A 21,994-nucleotide genomic window follows, 5' to 3' on the forward strand; every position below is an offset into this window, starting at 1 on the left:
GCATATGGACGTACTACACTAAAAAATTACTTAGAACAAGCAAAGTACTGTACCTTTGTAACTGCCAACAAACATGCTTACCCCAACAGCAAATTCTAAGATGTCAGCTCCTGCCTTTAGTGCCTTTGCAGTTTCTTCTTTGGCCATTTTGGTGATGAAGTTCTTGGCATTATTTGATGTTTGTGTCTGTAGAGCTGCCCATATTGCTTTAGCGACAACTGTATTCTGGCTATTTGGATCATTACTAGGATTATTAATCATGCCAATTCGAACATTATTGCTGGATTTCTGTGTTTAACAAAACATGCATTAGGAAAGGTTTAGATTTCAGGTGTAGTTTAAATGAGAAGACTATTACAGTAAACACTATAGCAAAAGCTCTGTATTTCTTAACCAGAAAATAAGATTCCAAATTAGGTAAACAACAGCACAAGGTTAAAAGGATGAATGAACTACCTTAACATCAAGTATTTAATTTACATGCAGGCACCACTAATCTTCTGTAGATAATATTGTGTTACACAGGAGATCAAGGACCATGGCCACTGATAAGAGGTCTGGCAAAACAAGGATTCAGGAGTGCTGTCTCTATTTTTATGAATCAGTTACCTTCCCAGAACAAACGAGACAGGGAGCAATGCTCATGTTCATCTCCAAACCAAAACACAGACCTCTTCAATTTTGAACCATGGGCTTAAAAGAACAACTTTTCTTTGTTGTATCATCATAGTGCCAAGAGGGGATTTTTGTCCTAGTACAAGAAGGTCAGAGATATCCCGGCCTCTACAAATAAAATGAGGCTGCAATTTAGAAACCCTGCAGGGAGAACCCATCTCCCCAGGGCATGCTTCAGGAAGAACCACCACCTGTGTTTTTCAAGCCTCTACCTACTGCTTTATTAGCACTGCTAACCTGTTCAAATGAAAACATCACCTACCTGATGTTTAATTGCATCATACAGCAATTGCCTCCCTGAAGGTTTATCAAAATCACCAACAATCCAAAAAGTAACTGGTCTAACAAAGGAGTCATCTGCAATTTAAAAAAAGGTGGTAGAAATTTGAGTGTAAAGGGAAGGAAAGCTTCAGGTTTTCCTCATTTGGAGGAAAAATATGATGCACATGCAGAGATTTCAAAAAAAGTAAGATTACATGGGAAAGCTATGGATGAAGCTAAGCTATGAAGTTTGGCAAGACAAGAGTAATAGTATTGGTATTATATTAGGTTTCATTTGCCTCATTCAGAAAACCCACCTGGGACAGCATGCATCATTGTTTTGAAGCTCATTATAATTTTTTGTTTGCTACCTTTTTGATTTAGAAATTATAAAGGAACCTGTAAATAGAGATTCCATCTAGGATACAACGTTCTGCTGCTTTGTACTGAAGCCGTTAGTTCCCAAAATCAGTTTTTCATAGAGAAAAAAGTGCTGAAGCAAACATGCATTTAAAAGCTTGCTTCATTTCCTGCTTGTTCTAAAGCCAGTGTTATAAAGGATCCAGAATATTCCCAGAACAACAACATACAAAATGCTAAAGCATGAGTTACCATAGATCTCCTTGGAAGACATTCCTGGTCAAAAAGCAGAAAGGAAAGGGGAAAGGAGAGAAACATTAATAATTTGATAGTAATCCCAAAGTGTACCAAGAAGCTGCAGCACTGTACAGGACATAACTGAATCACGAGAGTTCAAATTGAGCAAGCAACTTTTTTGTACTTATTAGAATAATCTTTGACTTTTTCTTCCCCTCAAGTAGATTGATGCTTTATTTTCATGCTGCAGTACTAATTATACTACATCTTACCAGTTTCATACTGTACCATGAAGGCAGCATTCTGAACACCATTTGCAAAAACTTGGATGTTAACCATTTATGTTCTCTTCCCTCTTTAAAAGCTATCCTAATGGTGCTGCTTCGGTACTGTTGCTGAGCCAGCAGTATGTATAACTTTCCTATCATTTTAGGAAATACATGTGCTACAGAATTGCTGTAATCAGCTACCAGTTATTAAATATCTTAAGTGACCGAAGAGGCAGTGACCCAAAACTGTCAAGCCATGGGATTGCAAGTTAATGCAAACTTTCATATGAGAATGCAGGGGTGTAGGTTTAATTCATACTCTACAAAGGGAAAACAAGAAACTTGTTCAGATCTAAGTGACTGAACATGAACCAAGGGCAATCAGGAGACAGAAGGAGCAATGGGAACATCTAAGGCAGTGCATGCAGGTGGCAGTGGCTGGAGATAGTACTGGGGAAACTTGGGAGAGTCTAGTAAAGACAACAGATAGGAACAAGAGGAATTGGTTCAAATGACAGCAGCTTATTTGTGATACCTAACTGAAATAGATACAGGAAAGGCCTGATTAAGCTCTGTATTATGTCTGTGCATGCATTTTGTACATTGAGAAGTAGCACTGAGTTTTAACACTAACGGAAGACTCTACATATAACTGTAATAAAACAGTATTATTGAAAACAAGCAGTACGTGCACTGGAGCAATAAAACTAGCACAGACTACATTAGGTGTTGTCTTATATAATGGGCAGTAACAATTTTCTTCTGAATCTGTGTAACTTTTAGTAATTTTGAGTTATGAGATGAAGAGTTAGAATCCCTTCTATATTTTTCTAGTCAGTGTCACTGCAGGTTCAGAGCTCACACTGCTGCATTTCTGGTGGTCATTTGCAATATAGCAAGAGCAGGTTGGGTAGGACTTTGTTATTCATTGAAGGCTGGGCTGGGTTTAAAGAGGGGAACATTCTTGTTCCACCCTTATAAAAAAAATAAAAAGTAAATCTTTGTTTTTAACACTTGGATTGTGTCATTACCCACAGGCTTGACCAAAGCTCAGCATGTGTGTTGAGTACTGTACTCGTGCTGGGAAACACACATAAGATTAGATTTGGGTTCATAATCCACTGCAGATGTTACCTTTCTTTGTTAAGTAGGTCATGCTGTTTGCAACAGCAGCTGTCTTATCTTTGGAGTCCAACGTGGTAAATCGAGCAAAGTCATCTACGTAAAAGTTATCTGAGGAAGAGAAAAAGTATTAGATGCCAAAGCAACTATTCCCTGTAAAATGAAAGAAAAATCACTACTATTCCCAGAACAACACATCCCATTTTGTCTCATTTCCACTGTTATGCTGAAGAATATATTTTTGTTGTCTCATAGGTTACATTTTTGTCTCCTAAGTTACATTCATAACTACATTGCATATTTGCTGTGCAGAAGTCAATTGAAAGAATTGTTCAAGTTTCACTTAGTTGAAGTTAATTTATGTAAATAATATACATTTAATGTCCACTGTGTCACTATTTTTCAAGCAGCTCAAAAAAGTAGTTCTAGAAGTAGTTTTGCAATGCTGTCAGTATTCTGCAGAGTCAATGCATCGGGTGTTAATATATTTAGCCATGACAAGTTCTGCTAAATCTTAAGTAAATGCAAAGATGACTGTCAATCTCTGCTCAAAAGAAGGTTAGAAATAAGAGCCAAGCTGTTGCTTTATACATCATATGACTGTTCTTGGCTTTTACTAGCATTGCTAATTTCTCAGCCTCATGAGTCATATTCCCCTAAAGGTTTAAACAAGTTCCTGTTTCAAAAAACCTGTAGTCATTAATGTTGCTGTTGCACATAACCTCTCTCCTTGCACCAGGGCTAGAACATCACTTGGGGTACTGTTAATACTTTGCCACTAGAGCTTTCCATTGGAACAGCAATAGTATTTGAATTGGATACATCAGGTTTAATGCAATTAAAACATCCCTTACTCATTCCTGTCAGATCTAGGTACTCTCTGTCAGACATTAAGATTCTTGAGTTAATTCTTGGAACAACATTAGGCTGGTTCATGATGTACTCAACCACATCTTGGTCATTAGATAATTCACCCTGAAGGAAAGAAGGAAAAAAAGCAACATTAGTTATTTCACATGTTTATTTGCCTTAGATAAAACACATACACACACCCCAAACAAAAACAAACAACAAGAAAACCACATCCACCAACAGAAACCCAAACCAAGAATTGATGCAAGTTAAGCTGTCTTGTGTATTATTTATGCAGGGTCTTTTGAGTCAGTTTTTCCCAATCTTGTTTCTCTCTAAAGTCAGAGCTGAACTTGGCACCTACCAGGTACACTGCTCGCTGGAAGATGCTTGTTGTTTCCAGGATTTTGTGCATTGTCACAGTTTCCAGGTCATCAGGATCTAACTGATCTTTTTGAAAAGGCATTCCATTGAACAGCACAACAGGGAGAGGACCTACACCCGTTTGCTCATAGTAACCTCTTGCTGCCTAAATACAGGGAAAGAAGTAGCTTTACCACATCTGCCCATTACCACGAGGGTTCAAAACATCTGCATGCGATATCCACACGAGTCTATGCTAAAGACACTAAGATGTCCTTCTAGCCTTCATATCATATTTAGAATACTAATTTTATGCAGTGTATAAGACATTCTCTGTATCTTATATGTACAAGATGGTCTTGTCTTTCAGAGTTTCAAAGGAAAAAAAGTTACTTCATAATACAGAAGTGCAAAATATTCCATAAGCTCATACTGCCAAACAAATTAATTCCAATGAGCCCTTTCTGGTAGTAACAAAAAATGCACAACAGGAAATCTGACTTTGCATATGGAAGCAAATGCAGTGCAAGCAACAACAGCTGTAATGTAAGACAGGGTAGAAGGTTCTTATTTTTAGTTTTTAAGAACATGTTTCTACTTGGTTCTCTACTATACATACAGATTTTTAAAAATATGTATTACAATATATTATAGAAAGCTTTGTGCTGAACAGAAATACTTAAGTATTACTAAAAGTCACCCAATGCAACAACAGGTACCTGGCTGGTAAGAGAACTGGGTCAAGAAATTGTATGTAACTGTATTTCTAAAGCAGTGTTGAAGCAAAAAAAGTGAAAAATCCTCTAATTCCTGAATTCTTACCTTTCTGTTTTGATCATAGGCAGAATCAATTCCCAGAATGCTGTTGATTTCCACATAAGGATACTGTTTCTCAAGAACACTAACCACATGCTCCACTTTGAGCTGATCTCCTGTTTTTACTTTGTTATATATCTGAAAGGGGGATACAAATACAAGTTTACAGCTGCAACTGTAAAGCTTCTGTCCTTATCAAAGGTAAGATGATCTGTATTCCAGTAATTACAAGAAGGCATTAAGAGCCAGATTACAAAACATGTATTCATGTTTATTAGCTGCAATAACAGCTCCCAAACACTTGTAGTGCTTATAATTATCTTGGTTTACCTTGTTGTCATTCTGGTGAGATTGTAAGGAGGTAAATACAATGTATTTCTTTAAGTAATAACTTGCATCTTTAATTAGAAAAGGTATCTGAAGGGAAAAAGTAGTGCTTAGGGGGAAAAAAAGGCTCAAGTAAAGCATATCCAAAGAGCTACCCTTCCCTTCAGAACTCAAGACATGCTTTTAAATAATATAACAGACCTCACGTATAAAGTAGGTAACTGGTTGCCTCTTGAAGGCACAAGATTTGACTTTGACTTACAAATACATATGAAATGAGAATAAAAATAATTTTCTTGAGGTCACCATCAGTTTAAAGTTACAGTATGCCCCAGAGTGCTGATTTGTACAACAATGTCAAACCACAAGTGAAAATGCATTTACTTAGCACCTAGATTATGCTTTGACGTGGCAAAAGTATGCAGCAGGAACTGTTCAAAACAAATTATAATATTGACGGGATAGAGCAGTTTAGAACTCACTGGCAGAATGAGCAAAGAGGCGGGATCAGAAAAATGTGCCTGTGTTAAGTGTCACATTACATCTAGTCTTGCTTGTTAAAGTTAGGTCAGAAGCAGCATGTGTTGTGTGGTACTAGTGTTAGAGATAGTCTGAATACTAACAGTCAAAATTTCTTCCCTGATCTACCTATTGGCACATTAACATAGTCTTACATACATGGAAAATATGAACACATTAATTTCCATTTTAAATGAATACTTACAGACATGACAGTTTGGAAAGCATAATTATTGTCCATTTCTTGTGCCACATAATTGTATGTCCTAAGGAGGGCAACACCAGGATCCTGAAGTCCATCCACATCCTCTGAGTCATTAACCACAAAGACTAGTCCTATTCTGCAGTCAAACAAATCCCCAGATCATTACACTCAATAAATAATCAACTCTGCATACAAGTGTCAGCTATGATCAGCATCTTAGGCAAAGAATTTTTCTGGAATAGACTGATAAGATTTCAAGCACAGCAGCCAGCAATCAAACTTAGGACATATGATCTCTAACAGTAAGTCCCATCAGAGTCTTGCTTTTCATCTCTCTTCCATTTAACGTACTCGCTTTAAGTTTCTTTTGGACTGTTAAAGAAACTGAACTCTCTTTTGCTAGCAGCAAAAGTTATATTAAAAAAACATTTAAATAAGAAACAATCCTTAGTAAATGCCCTCCCCAACCACCAATACAAAACATGGAACATTTCTACAGTGTTCTAGCAATGAGAATTTTACAATTGCAAAAGTCAGAAAAATAAAACTAATGTAAAAAAACCATGTTAAAACGCAGCAATTACCTCAGTGGGATGTGGTTACTGAAGAACATCTCTGCCACGTTCAGTAATTCTGCAGTGGTCTCGTGAACAGGATCTACTATCAGCACCTGCATACAAATTGCAAGTAAAAAGTTTCTATTCCCTTAAGAAGGTTTTTGATCAGAGGTAGCTTCATTCACATCTCAGTGCAGAATTATTGTCAGTCCTACTTTATGCGCTCCAGGCAGATGGGGCCCACTAAATAGGAGTTTCTTCTAAAGTCTTTAAGTCCATTATCTAAAATACCCAGTCTAAACCACTCCTTTAACCAGAAAAGACCAGACTCTTTATATACTTTGTATCTTCACCCTACCATCTAGGCTTCTGCCTCTGTGAGTACACAAATCCACCCATTAGGATGTGCATGGGAGATAATTCGTTGGAGTTGAGGAGCACAGCACTGCTCTGCTCAGCCCCCTGGAGAACTGATGCTGCTAAGACATTCTCAAAGCAAGCCCAAACCCAGGCAGAACTGGGCCATTCAGAATGAATTTAAGGCCCTTTATTCATGCCAGGTGTCTTTTCACTTAATAATTTCAATGTTAGAAGTACTGAACTCCAGAGAAAAAGATAATGTATCACTACTCCCAGTTTGAGGTGATTCAAGTCCCTATTTGCGACTAATCACAGAAGTCCTTTTTAATACAGTACCACTCTGCCACATGACGTGAATTACAATACATAATTTACAAAGTCCTTATTAGATCTAACTTTAAGCAGTTTACCTAGAGACTAAAAGGACACCCAGGATTAAGCTGACGGCTGTTGACCATCTTTTAAAGTCTTGGTGCAAGAATGCTTTCAAACTGAAGTACCTGAAGTTGGTCTTAACCCTGTTTGGAAGCTACTAATTAACAAATTTGAGGATTCAGGTATTACCATGAAGTTGAAATGCACTGAGTTCTCACTCAGCAGATGGTAGCTTTTTTTCCCAGTGATTAATCCATTTTTGGTAGCTAATAGATGCCAGAGAACCATGCTCAGTAATCTCTGAACCTCAGCCACAACTTCCTAGTACAAGTAGAACAAAACCTTTTAGAAAAACAACCTATCTCAAGATACTTAACTGACAGGGAATCCAGCATATATGTAGTAGGTAAGTTGCAAAAGCTAATGTCCCTGCTGTTGAAAAAGCAATGCACATTTCATTTCTAGTGAGGTTACTACTTACAAAATTATGGAAGTTTTTTCTGATTTGTCTGATCACGCCTGGAAACGTGGGACGCAGCAGTTCCTGCACATTGGAAGGCCAGGAATTATACCGACTGTCAACTTCAAGATTGTTGATCCACTAAGAAAAAAATAAAGGCATTGAAATGATTGACAGTCCTCCTGCTGATATATATATGCTGAAAATATCCTGCTGATATTTTCAGATCAGACATTATATTGAGATCTGTATGAATAAAAAGCTAAGCTTTTTAAAAGAGCTAATTATATCTTTCTTTTTTTCTTCACTGCTGTTTCAGAGCTGATTGTGAGATAAGAACAAAAGTTCCCATGAACAGCCCAACAGCAAATAAAATCTCTCTTATATAAAGCCATACGCACTGAAATAGCAGAGCTTCTGATGTCCACAGCATAGTCGGAATCTGATGGCTGGATGTTCAACTTCAGAACATTGTGCAAAGAAAGCCCCTCAATTCCTAAGCTGTGCAGGCCTTCCATAACGCGGGCTTCATTGCGCAGCACGTCAATCAAGCTGGAAGGAAAAGAAAAATCGTTGATGCATTTTAAAGACAAGGTAAATAACTTGCTCTTACCCCAAGAGTTAACCATTGAAAGGTATGAACAAGTCTGCCATGTCTGTTCTAGGGAAAACTACATTAAATAAGATAATTAAAGCAGATATACAGATGTAATTTCAATTCCACATTATTGGAACAAATTTTAACAAAGAGGGTGGTTTTCAGATGAAGAATTTACAGTGGTTTATCCTTTGAGAATCAGTCTGCTATCTTCAGAATAAAAACCTGTGTTGACTGTCTTTAGAGACCAGAATTTTGCTATTGACAGCACAGATAAAAAGAATAGTACAAAGGTGACTTCCCATTCCAGTCTTCAAGGGTATTCCAGTTTTCACATCAGCTTTTTTGTTAGAAATGCACTTGCATAAGACAAGGAACCATTATCTGCTTTTTTCAGTACAGTTAAACCTAGTCTAGATACAGACTTTGTGAAGAGAGTTCAAAACTGTCTAAATGACTTTATCATCCATGCACAAGCAGGATGCAAGATGCTAAATAGGATAAAATGACTCTGAAAAATAAACCATTCCTACCTAAATATGTCCTGAGTGTCTAAATCAATAAGTAGTCCGTTGATGAACAGGGCAGAATCTCCTGGTTGCAATCCTAATGTTCCTTTGAAATACTGAAAGAAAGTAGACAACCATTAAAAGAGTGTTCTGCACAGAAAAATAATTACTAGAGTGTTTAATGTGTCGAATTGTGGATTTTATCTCTCTGATAGCATTACAAATTGCATTACATTGCTTCTCAACTGCAGTCTTTCCTGACTTTGTGCATACATTTGTACCAGAGGAAAAAACAACTGAAGCTATTTAGTGCATAGATACCTAAATCGGTTGTTTCTTTCTACATGATTCAGCAGTGCATTGGGAAGTCCCTGAGTAATTTTTTTTAAATATACTCAGATTAAATAATTAAAAATACCTGAGAGAAGTAATTTTATCTTTTTTTTTGCTGACAGCCCCCTGCATAGGTGGACAAATAGCATCCAGTTACCTGTCTTAGCTCTTTAACACACAGTTTTGGGCAGAACAGACTTAAACTGCTGGATATTGCATGGTGCTCTCTAGTGGAACTACTGTGTTTAAGGTACCGGTTAAGTCCTGATCTAGTGGATCATCAAGTAACATGACCTGCCATTGTAGTCTGACCTCCCCAAAACCAGGCAGTACACCAGTGGAAAAAGCTTTACCAATATTTTGGAGCTTCTTTCAAGTACCTCTAAGCAGTACCCCATTTGAATGGGTACCTGCCCCTGAACCAAGGCACAATCACAGAGAACAGTTCTGAATCAGGAGAGGCGAATAAAACATAGTCCTCCTGAAACAGATTTCCCAACTCTAGCATGTTTAAAAACTGAAACGTGGCATTGGTTTCTTAATACCTCTTGTCTTGCAGTACCAGTTACAAAATTCTTTTAAGAGGCATTATGAACACTGGAAGAGAAACAGTATTTGTACACTGAAAAACACTAATATTATAAAGAATGCAAGCAAAGCAGAGGAATAGCAAAGTACCATGTGAAGTACCAAGAACAGGAAAGCAGCATCTAATTGGGAAGAATTTATGTAATTTATTAAATAAATAAACCTCCCAGAGAAGAGCTGAGTACATGCAGTGTTAAATTGTATCTTTTTGTGGATAATTCTACAGTAAACTATAACTTACTAATAGTAGTGAACTTCACTATCAAATAATACCCATACAAACTGAATCATGCAAAGAATAGCTTTAAAGGGCAGGGTTAGATCTAGCCGGATCTGGATCTAAACTCTGAGTAAAAATGAATCCACAAAATCATGGATTTACCTGTGGACCAGTCTGATCTAACACATAACAGAAAAGCCACCAGGTAGCTTTAGTTTGCACTTACATTCTATACCTTGTCCCTTCCAGGACCACACCGGACGACAGTGTCAAACCGCATCCCTTCTTTTCTGATTTTATCGCTATTGAACAACAAGGGATTTCTTTTTCAGAACAGGAATCTCCGGGGACTTGTAAGTAGATGTCAGGTAACTTTGCATTTACTACTAGACTAGCCAAATATCATTCATTAGTTGTTAAACAAAGACATGTGTGTACTTAATACGCTTCGTATTTTTCCTATTAATACCAAGTGAGACTGAAATGTACGAATAGATCGGCATAGATCATATAGTAAAAGCTGTTGTTTGGCTTTGTTTTCATTACCATTTTAAACTCATTTTGCACTCTATCCAGACTGCACTACCAGGGGTATTTTAACTTACAAAATGCTGTACAAAAGCCTGTAGAAAATTCCCAACTGGCTGCTTTTTTTTTGCCAGGGCTTTGCTAATTCCAAGTACCCAACAGAGCTGTTGAAACATTTTCCTGCAGCAGCAGAGCCTACTCAGTGACCTCAAGCTCCTTCGCAAGCCCAGGTTTTTTGTGGCCCTGTTTCAAAGCACATGTAGGCTTATTCGGATAGCTGTTAAGATTTTATTCCTTCACTAGTTTCACTCTCAAAGCACCAACATTGGAACCATTTCCTCCACAAAATATAAATCCTTCTAAGCCGTGGCAGAAGGTTTCAAGTTTATTCTATGACTGACTTGTAAACACCAGTGAATTCAGGTATCTAAGCACCACCTCAAATTGGGCAATGAGAACTACGTTTTTTCTGCATCCTCAGAACTGTAAGAAGATGCTTAATATATCTGCTTTTTAAGCAACAGCTTTCTGACAAGCTACATTCCATCTAGCTCAGCCATTTTAAAATAATCTAAAAATATAATTACATTTTGGCTCTAACAACTTCCATTAGAAAGCACTCACGCTTCTAATATCTAGGTGCTTTGGAGAAGTCCAGAATACAATCAAAACCTAAAATGGGTAACTTGAAACCAGCATCTTCTTACCTGTTCCCCAGGAAAAGTAGTGCTATGGCATTCAGACTTTACACATCTGCTCTACCACTCAAATTAGAACTAGGTCAGAGACTGAAAGAAGGCCACCCAACAGGCAGAGTCCTACAAGAAACATGCTGTCTCTGTACAACTTTAGCTGGCAACTCATCACTACAAATGTGTAACTCAGAAACTAAGTAAAGACTGATGTGACAAACACATAAAAATTTCTACTGCTTCATTTTTGACCCAGTCTTGTCCTGTAGATCACATTAAGACAGTCAGCACGGAAATCCTAAGAACACTTGCAGTGTATGTTTTCTTTTTCGCCCAGGGTTAACAACATAGTACTTCCATTGTATTGAAAGTTAATTTTATAAAGATAAATAAATGCAGTTACCAGATTCTGAGTTCAGATACAGAACAGAAGGTCACTTTCATATACATGAACAAGCGTTTGCCAAATAACTGTCAGAACACGTGACTAGTGTGAACAGCCATTGTAGGGGCAGCTCTGTGAACAAAACCCCATATCATCATTCCCCAACACAGGGATCTCACTCAAAGAATTTATGACCAATATATTCATATTTGAGCACACAAGCCAAATTATGTTCCTAATCCATGTTTAAAATCCACCACTTTTTTACTTCCCAGATGCACACTATGACAAAGTTGTGTGTGAGAATACCAGGTCATTTTTTTGAGGAAAATGTAAACTTTTAAATAGAATCAGTATTTTTCAAAGCTTGAATTTATACTAAAACATAAGTGCAAAAGCACCATGTTACTTTCTGGAAGCATTACCTTTTGGTTCTCTTCAATTTCTGCTCTGAGTTCCGAAGAAACAACTGTTTTCATTATGGCTCTACATAAATAAAAACATCACGTTGTGAATCACCTAATGGATAGATACCTACTTATCCTGCTTTTTGTATCTGATCTGTAAATACATTTAGTCTCTAGTATAAAGAGCTGCATTCACTTGCACTTTGTGGTACCATAAAACAGTAGGATGCACTGTTTTTTCTTGTACTTTATAATTCAACAGAACATAAAAATGATAACCACATGCCAACTGCCAGCGTCTAATTTCACATTAACTATAAACTAAAAGTGGGTAGCTGCCAGAAAGGTAGAGGTGGAGGCTGGCAGCAGAAAATAGGGAGATTTCACTCCTCATGGTGGGTTCCCATTCCTTTCCTTACGTTGCTTTATCTAGTAATTGCATCATCACAGAACAGGCAAGTACAGCTCACAGATCCGACTAAAAACACAATGAGAGTGCAATGCCTACTTTAAGAAGCTATAAGTAGTACAATCTTAATATCACTTAGTGGGAAATAAGATCAGAATTCAGCTTCCTTTTACTCTCAAGTAGATCTCCACCTACTCAAAAAGGAGAAATTCTTTTAATATCATCTTCACAGCCCAGGTCATGGCATTTATCAGAAGAAATACATTTCTAGAGTGGTTGGGCTGGCCAGATTATGACTGAATTTCTTGAAATTAATTTGAATATGCTCAAGACATTGACAAAGTGCAAAAAACAGTGGAACTGCACATAAGTCTGACATGAGATTGACTGGCTGTTTGGCAAAGTAGATTCCAGAAAAAGACTGGGATCTAGTGAACAGATAAACCTTAAAGCCACCAAACAGAAAACTTATCCAATAAATTCTTGAGGACTTGATGCAAAAGGTTCTGAAGCATTTCACAATAAAATAACATGGGTAATTCTGTCAAATTTTCCACCACTCCACATCAACTGCCATCCAAGAAAAACACTGTGAGAGATCCTCTTTGTAACCCTAGGCTGAAGAACTTCTCTGCATAAACATTCCCCAGTGTTTGCTTCCAGCCAAGTGGAAACTTGGACATTAAGCCAATGCTGCCTGTCTCAGAAAAAGATAGTAAGAAAACTTCCTAAAACTCATAAGTTACCTGGCCATAGTAGGAAAGTTCTGACTGAGATCTTTCATGACCATCAAACCATCCACAGGGGGAGCAGTCAAAATGCGAGCAGCACTTTGAAAACTTAAATCTAGAAGTGAAAAAAAAACCCAGAAGTTGAGAACTGTAAACTGAAAACAAGCCAATGCAGAGTCATCTTAACTTTAGCTTTCAACTGTTCTTATTTGTTACCTATGAAAATTTGTTTTCTATCTGCATCTTTAGATGCTTTAAAAAAAAATCTTCTTCCTTATATTCAACTCATATTTGTTGCCTTGAAGTAACCCATTCAAATGAATCCTGTCTACAGGTTGCTGCAGTGAGTCCAGACCACCACCTTTTTGTTTTGGCTGAGGTGGGAGGATCTGCCTTTCAGAAGGGGTCTGTGTACTTGTTTCACAAGCTACAAATACAAACAGCCATCTGTTGGATATAGGTAGATTCTCTGTGACTGAACATACGTTCAGCATTTCCAATTACTCTTTTTTCCAGAGGACAAAAAGCCTTTCCAGAGGCCTCTACAGATGATTTCCAGGGAAACAGGCCAGAGTTGCATGCAGATGCTTTTAAATACCGTTTTTCTTTGGTGTTGAGAAATCTCAGCTTTCCACACCAATAAGCTGCCCAATGGAAAGAAACTTTACATTTCCTTTGCTTTTCTGCATTTAGCGGATCATACAAATAGTCACTTTAAGAGCAGGTGGCTTACTGTACTTCACAATATAGAAAGCAAATCTCATTTCAGAAGTCCTGTGAAACAATCTTTCTAAAAGCTATTTCAACAGGACACTACAAAGGTACTTTTGAAAATCCAGAATTTTCCAATGCAAGAGTTTACAGTCAAGCTCTCTCAACTGTACCCAGCCACTAGCAACCTCATCTGTGGAGAACACAAGAAGATATGTTTACATTCAGGTTTTGCAGTACAATACTGAAATCTTCATACAGATTACCTTGTAGCTGCCATACTTTCAGAGGTGCCATTTCATTGGTACTTTCCACGAGGTGTTTTCTAAGCTCTTTCAGCTCTTCTGTCAAGTCAGGATACAACTGCCTAAAAGGGTATGAGGGCAAAACAATTTCTGGGGTTTCCTAAACGCAAGTCTGCTGCTAATTCAAAGAAACTAACATATGGAAAAGTATGCTGCTTATATGTATGAATAACTCAGACATTTAAAAAATAATAATAAAGCAAAACATCAGCATCTCTGCATGTTTTCTGATATGAGAGAGAAGTTTTACCTTAGTTTTCCAAACAGAAATCCTTGAACTTCATCAACAGGGTCATTTTCATCTATTACTGTAGCATTCACATCTGTGCCTATAAACACACAAGAGAACACAACTGTTACCAAGCTATTCAGAAAGACTTCTCACACTCATTTTAATTGGTTTAACAAAACTACACTGCAGTAACCAAAAAGAAGGAAAGGGTAAGTTTCAGGTTTAACTTTTAAACCTTTATTGAAGAGACATTGCCTTTACAAATGAACATAGTAACAGCTGAAATAAAACAAAGTTGGATTATTGAGAAGGAAAAGCTGAAGATAAGTGGATATCTCAGAGAGCTGGGCATTTCAGAGGAATTCACTAGGACCTAGGAGCTTTCAGGACATGCCAGCTTTGTAGAGCAAGTGCTAAACTTCAATTGTGAACACAGCCCTGATTTTAGCTCCAAAATACTTGATAAAACAATAGCATCTGAGTGAAGTCCAATTCTGGGCTTCAACATCAAAAAGAAATCTGTGCAAAAGACTCACACAATCTTCTAACCAGCTGGACAGAAGCCAACTCCAGTCTAGATATTTGATGCTAAAGTCTAGCTAAAGATCCTGACCTTTTGATGAGTGTTTGCTTCTGGACAAGCCAAAACAGTCATGAATAAAAGACTGCACAGTTAGAACATTCACAAAATCAGACAGGAGCTGGATGAGAGCCTATCCTTGTTCCAGCTGGGATAGAGTTAATTTTCTTTCTCGTAGCTAGTGCTGTGTTTTGGATTTAGTAAAAGAATAATGCTGATAAAACACTGATGTTTTAGTTGTTAAGTAGTGTTTTTCCTGGGGTTGGGGTTTATTCCTTCACCTCCTCGTTATTATTATCGTATTTTACTTTTATTTCAATTATTAAACTGTTCTCATTTCAACCCACAGGTTTTCAACTTTTTTTTTAAATTCATGTAAACAGTTATTAATGTAAAAAACATAAAATTATCTTTGAAAAAGTAAGACGTTCACATTAAAATACTTGAAATAATAATTCACCTTTCACCTGTGTATCATCCTTGGCCTTATATTCTGTACTTTTAATAGCCAGTTCCACTCCATAGCCAGAGAGGTAGACTTTTTCTTTACTGGGATTCTGTAAGGAAAAGCAAACAGGACAGTATTGCCACTCTTTGGTTTGATGTACAAATGAAAAGCTGCCATTTCCCAAAGCTAAGAAAGCTCTAGCTGGTATACTTCAGACATAGCTGGTAATGCAGAAGTCAAAAAAACAAAATGAATGATTCTGCAGTAATATACTGTAATATTATATTTCCTGTTGTATTTCAATAAAACTTCTTTAATTTCAGTGAGCAAAGATACCTCGTGGACCAGAAAACCACTGAAAACCACAAAAGAAAGAGGAACACAGAACGATGTTTTCAGGATTCAGTGTAAGCCAAATAGGACAGGACAGACTCACATCATCAAATCAGGTAAGAGGAGGGAAAGGAACTTCAGCTGGGAAGTTCAAAAATTACACATTCATTACGAAAAAATAATAAATCAATGACTGAACAGAGATGTATAATTAGTTCTGATTTTAATGGGAAACAAACATGATGACTTGTTAAAAGTATTCTGAAGTATACAGGAGTCACACAACTGTATAAAGATCTGTTGTGCAGTACACTTAATTTTGAATGTAAGTACTCCATCCAACACTGATAAATAACTTTTTAAAAGGGAAATGGCATATGCAGTGTATGACTTTAATAAAAGTGCAAATATCATTAAAAGTGATTCAGCTGATGCTTTTTTTGCATTGAAGTCTGGCTACTAACTACCTCCTATACTGCAGGTTTTAGCAGTATTAAACAATATGCAGGAAACAAGTCAAATAATTTAAATTTCTCAGAGCTTTTGAAATGTAGTTTTAAACACTAGTCCAGTGGTGATGGGCAATTTAGGGGAGGGAGATGGAAACCAGGACAAATTGCATTAGCAATTCTGTAATAAAACTGCTATGGAAACAACGCCTTTCATTTGAAAGCAGTACCTTAAGGTTAATCTTTGCTTTTCATATCAAATAACTAAGTGGCCTGCCTGTGGAAAGATCTGATTGTTTCCTATAATCTAATATAGGTGGAGCAATGTTTTTTTAGATTAAAGCCTGTAATTAATCTGCAGTTTAACTCTGCATTTGCAAAATCAAAGGATCCTCTTATTTAAACAAGCAAGAGATTTAAAATATTATGTATTCCTCAGCTATACGCAATAGAAAACAAACTTTGAGTATTCCAAATAAATATCAAGCAGCAACACATTATGCAAATGTCAATTTGAAGGGAACGAACTTGGCCAGTTTTCTTTCTTGAAAACCGAGGCCAGTTGCTCTTTCCATGTCAAACACCTGTTACAATGCAAAAATATACTTACAGCAATATAGTGTCTGAGGACATAAGTGATTTCTCCTGCCTCAGCCTTTAAAACAAGCCTCCTGTGGTTTCTGTAGAACTCCTCTGAGCCAATCTCAGCATAAAGTATGACAACAGGACTTTCGGGGTTTGACACTGGGTACTTGTGATCCCCTTTGAACAAAAATGGCTTTGGCCTAAGAGTAAACATTGAGGATTAGCACACTGTGATTCACAGCATTTCTTCACACAGTGCAAGATGCAGAATCTCTTTTTCTCATGTTGAATCATTGTTCCTGTCTTCACTGAATACATACGTCAAGCTATTTGCACAGATTATCAAGGTTGGCAGCACTTGATGCCTGTTGATAAAGCTTGTTTAAAAATGGACGTACGAAAATGAAGCAAGTAGCAAGGTGCTATTTTGAATCTAACATGATCCTTATTTTAAAAACTAACCACTTCCCTTAAACTTCCAATTAACTTCTTCCTCCCCAGTGGTGAATCATAAATTCTGTATAAAAAAAATAAAAGGCTAACAGAGCAAATGTTCCAGGAACGCAAATCCGAGCAACAACTCTGTCCTTGGCTTAGCACACAAACAAAAATTGAATGAGAAGACTACTTTCAACTTCTGTATTTAAATATTTTGTCTAAAATAAAATGAAATATTTAAAATACTCCCAGTGAGTCAAAAGAATAGCATGTGAGCTATAGATGTCTGCACATTGACCCAAAACGCCTTATGCTTATAAAAACCAAAACTACCAAGATTACTATGAAGACAAACTGAAATTTAAGGTTTAAATTAAGGGCTTTGTTCTGTTTTTTTTCTAAAGAGGTTATTACATTTCATAGTTTCTTTTTGTTACTAAAAGTTACAGTGAAGTTCTGTTCTTGTAAAGAAATCTGAATTTGAAATACATTGTGGGTAATAGTTTTCTTTGTTAATGCTGAGAAAATTATATAGAGAAAAATACTGTGTGTGCTTCAAGCCATTCATGAATCAATCTCTCTTATATTAACTGTCATTCTAGTACGCAGCCCAGCTCTTTCTGTTCACCCAACATACTAAAGGTTATACATATTCCTGAGAATTCCTACTGTACTTCAACAAATTGTTTCCAGCTTTTCCTGTGCACATTCCTCCTCCTAGCATAGTATCAAAGAGCAAGTGATATGAAAATAATCATTCCAATCTGGATTAATAAGAAATAAGAGACTGCCACTTCTGTGCAAGCAGTGAACAGTATAAATCAACACTGAAGAATGTAGAAACAACTGGTTTATTACAATCTCTTTACAGCAGTAAGTCTAACTAGGTTAAATTTTAAGTGCTAATCCAATGTTGGGAAATAAAGCAAATACCTTTCTGAAGCTCCCTGTAAAAGGTTTCCAAGAGACTCAAATTCACATGTCTTATCCCCATGCACAGCAAAAAACAGGGTACAGCCCTTTGGTGGAGGTTCATCCGCTGCTATCTGTATTAAAATATTTGCGATAGAGTAGGTTGAATGTTTGCCTTTAGAACAAGTGAAAATGAAAACAGCATAGCTCTCTGTAGCAGTCGGTCGTCTTTGACTTCCTAAATCCTAAACTAGTACTTCTTTGCTGTTTATTACATCATTTAAATGCAAGGTAGAAATTGCAAAATTGAGAGTTAAGTCTTAAGTTATTATAAATATTTCTCCAGACTATTAATGTAATATTATTTCCAGGTACAAAAAGCAAGGCTTGCAATTGTAGGGTTTTTGGTTGAGGTCTCTTTTGCATTACATTTCAGAAACCTCTATGTTTGTTAAACATCAAATGACAAAATTATTCCAGATGAAAACGGAAGAGGTCTTCTAGTATTACTTAAGCAAAGCACATTATAATGTGACATAGTTTGCAATGAGTTTGAAAAAGAACAGAGTACAACTTACATTTATGGGTTGTAAACATTAGAGCTATACATTCATGGGTTACTATCTTCAAGTAAGTACAACTGAGTAACAGGAAAAGCAGCAGCAGCATCACAAGTTTCAACAGAGCCATAGGGATTTTCCTCATACAAATCTTCACACAATTATTAGTGCAGCGGGCATCAAAGATACAAAGACATGTTGAAATCCCAATTTTTTAGTCTAGTCTACACAGATGGACTCAAATTTGGCACTCACTGAAATTAGTAGATACATCTGCTCTCCAGCTCAGATGTATGGAGCACTTTACCAGTTTGGGATGTTTTTTACACTCTCAAATGTCTCCTTAGACAGCTTGCTCCTTCCTGGGCCTTCGGTAATGCTTTACAAATCATTTGAGGATTTCATGTACTAACCTGTTGAAAAGCTTGAACAGTTGCAGAATAAGAGCGTAAAGCCAAGGAAAATTTCAACAAGTTCTGCTGCAAAGGTGACAGACTGTGGCAGGCTGCTTTCAGCATTTCATGGTAAGAAGAATAATCACTACCTGCAAAGTCAGAGTACAAGCAGTTTTCTTTCCATACCATATTCTCATTGAAGAGGGGCTTTTCATCCTAATCATGATTTATGCTAACAGAAGCCCATGACATTAATTGTAAATATGCACATGTCCATTCCTCCTCACTTTTCATTACAGCCAGTTCTACAGATGGATGAGAGTGAACTTCAATTGAGATCTATGAGAGTACACTTAAATTCATTGCAGAGTATGCAAACATAGGCTTGGGGAGGCAGGAAACAGTTAGGAGCTCCCATTTAATTTGAGAAACAGAAACACACAGAAAAAGCATTCATAGTATTTTATACTTCATGTCGAAATAGAAACTGGCAAGCAAAACATGTTTCAGACTCATCCACTATAGCTTTTGTCAAACAGGTATTCAAAAGCCTTGAGCACTTTGAATACTTTGTCACCGTATTACTGAAATCAGTCCTCATTTGACTTTTACGATATGAACACAATGGAAGACAAAACATTGTGGTTTATTTTTCAACCATGTCAACTATCAGTCATCATCCAGAAAAAGATCATGAAAACTTACCATCATGTTCAGATGTCTTAATATTCTGACTGGCTTCAACAAAATTCCAGAATTTTTCTTGACCTTCTTCTGATAAAAATTCACTGAGTAGGAAGAGTTGAGTTAGCTCCATCTAGGGCTTTACTCTCAAGTTACAATTGTAATACTTTGTAAAGCTGTATAGAAAGTTAGCTCCTACCATATGTTTTCCTCTATCAGAAAACCAAGTTACTAGAAAAAGCAGACTAGTACATGAAAGAGGCTTGTAAGGCACCTATTAATCTCTCAAGGACCACTAACAGATAGCAGTGTACATCCTGGGAGCACTCCCCCCTAACACTGTCTGTCATGACAAACATAATGTCTAGCTGTCTTTTAGGACAAACATACATTTTTGTTTACTTTGCTGTAACAAACCGTAGTTTGTTGGAACTCCTAGACTTGGTGGGTTGGTTTGCTTTTAAATTAGCAAAAGGAGAAGTCACAGCTTCAAATCATGATGTTGTAATTCCCCATATATTAAGTATATGATGAGATAGGCATACAACATTAGGTAGTAAAATAATTTTCTAAACATTGCTAAGAACAAATACTTTATCCTGTCTAAACTTGTAACATGCTTCATATGCTAATGGATGCTACAACAAAAGATTTAGAGCCCACTGGCTGCCACAATAGCTTTTGTGTTCATTTCGGTCTTTTCTGACCTGAGGTGATAAGTATTTCTTGAACAACTGGGTGATGAATTGCAGTGCTGGGGTAAGTAAATTGAACAATGGGAATGATTTTACACTGCAGTGCTGTATCATTCTGCAATTCCTCCCAGATGAACAATCCTACCTACTCAAAGTCTTTCAGCATAATGGTTAGGTTATATATCAAGCCTTTGGCACATGATTTTGATTATTTGCTTACTATTTCAGTCTCTTAGGGTGAACTTTTACCCAAAAATGTCTTGCATCGATGGGATATTTAAATCCTAGCATTTTACTGCGTAAGGATTTCTCAGTCTTCAAACTTCAGCTTCTATAGGAAGGTTACAGAAAAATAATTTCACCAGGGACACACCTGTCCTATCACCCAAAGCCGTGCCCATTTGAACAAAATGCATCAGTGCTCAGCTATTCTCATGTGAACCAATCTGTGATAACATAGCCAGAATTCATATGGCAACACCCTTAAGTGATACAAAATGAAACCCACACACACTCTTCCACAAAAAGCTAAAAGTCCTGTTTTGCATAGACATCTCCAAATTAGAACACCGCAAATGAAATGACGGGGACTTCTGAAGTGCTAAGTAGACTGGCAGTGAAAAGACAGCATTTTGCTCTCTGTCTTCTTAAAATGTCTTTTTAAATGTTTTCTTTTTAAATAGTGTCTTTAAAAAAGAGGGGAAAAAAGTCATTAGTGCTATAGAAGAAACCTCCCCAGGCTGACTTGCACAACTCTTAACAAAGCAGCTGACTTTAGATAATCAGTGCACAATTCCCCTGAACAAAGTTAAACTTAAGCTTAGCATACACAAGCAATAGCAGATACGTATCAGAACCTACAGTCATTATTGAAGTAAAAAAACCTGCTACTATGGAATCTTACAAGACCATGCTAAACTTCTCAATCTAATGCTTTGGGTAGGTAAAACTTTGTAAGGTGAAAAATACTATGGAATTATTCATTGTTATTACTGTTCTCATGCACAATGAAAGAATTTACCCAGCAAAAACTACTACTCTAAAATATTCATCCCATCTCCCCAAGCACAGCAGTGATCATGTTCAACTGAGTGTTATTATTACTGCCAAAGTCAGTAATGACCAGAACCCAAAGCACACAAAACAGATGAAAAAGAGAACACATTATGCTATAAGCATATTGATTTGTCAACAAAAAAAATCATAATACGCTCACCTTGCTTCAAGTAACAAAGGAGTTGAAGACCACTTTGTAGTTAGAGTTGTTGTCACAGCCTTAGAATGCCCTCTTGCAAGCGAAGAGCTGAACCAGATTCCAAGAACTGCAATAAGTATTCCCATTTTATAGAAGCCTAAAACAAGATTAAGGAAAAAAAGTAAGTTTTGCATTGTCTCTTTTTATAAATACAGAATCTCACACACCTAAATATATAAAGGAGTATTTTAACAGTCAGGGGCCCATTTAATGCAATACATCAGTGAGATAATCATAGTCTCTCCTGGGCATAC

At 36.9% G+C, this 21,994-nt stretch overlaps 1 protein-coding gene across 7 annotated transcripts in view; it reads right to left on the reverse strand.

Moving 5' to 3' along the window:
* The window catches only part of UGGT1 (UDP-glucose glycoprotein glucosyltransferase 1), a 44,994-nt gene that overhangs the window by 19,762 nt on the left and 3,238 nt on the right, over positions 1-21,994 (reverse strand). For 6 of the 7 annotated variants that reach the window (XR_003992877.1, XM_030495912.1, XM_030495907.1 and 3 more), the window contains 22 exons: positions 21,702-21,837; positions 19,812-19,894; positions 19,125-19,255; positions 18,173-18,285; positions 16,827-17,001; positions 15,447-15,543; positions 14,425-14,503; positions 14,136-14,236; positions 13,174-13,273; positions 12,037-12,097; positions 8,890-8,981; positions 8,160-8,310; positions 7,780-7,899; positions 6,591-6,676; positions 6,007-6,142; positions 4,962-5,093; positions 4,141-4,305; positions 3,779-3,899; positions 2,937-3,035; positions 1,549-1,572; positions 938-1,032; positions 82-288 (listed from right to left, as the gene is read on the reverse strand). Coding sequence is in view for 6 of the 7 variants with exons in the window: in XM_030495912.1 (XP_030351772.1) it covers positions 82-288; positions 938-1,032; positions 1,549-1,572; positions 2,937-3,035; positions 3,779-3,899; positions 4,141-4,305; positions 4,962-5,093; positions 6,007-6,142; positions 6,591-6,676; positions 7,780-7,899; positions 8,160-8,310; positions 8,890-8,981; positions 12,037-12,097; positions 13,174-13,273; positions 14,136-14,236; positions 14,425-14,503; positions 15,447-15,543; positions 16,827-17,001; positions 18,173-18,285; positions 19,125-19,255; positions 19,812-19,894; positions 21,702-21,837 (2,504 nt within the window). In the remaining variant the exon portion in view is untranslated. The remainder of the gene's footprint in view (positions 1-81; positions 289-937; positions 1,033-1,548; positions 1,573-2,936; positions 3,036-3,778; positions 3,900-4,140; positions 4,306-4,961; positions 5,094-6,006; positions 6,143-6,590; positions 6,677-7,779; positions 7,900-8,159; positions 8,311-8,889; positions 8,982-12,036; positions 12,098-13,173; positions 13,274-14,135; positions 14,237-14,424; positions 14,504-15,446; positions 15,544-16,826; positions 17,002-18,172; positions 18,286-19,124; positions 19,256-19,811; positions 19,895-21,701; positions 21,838-21,994) is intronic. The other variant, XM_030495910.1, reaches the window with a different exon arrangement.

This window comes from Strigops habroptila, chromosome 8 (genome assembly GCF_004027225.2).
Source record: "Strigops habroptila isolate Jane chromosome 8, bStrHab1.2.pri, whole genome shotgun sequence".
Lineage (NCBI taxonomy): Eukaryota > Metazoa > Chordata > Aves > Psittaciformes > Psittacidae > Strigops > Strigops habroptila.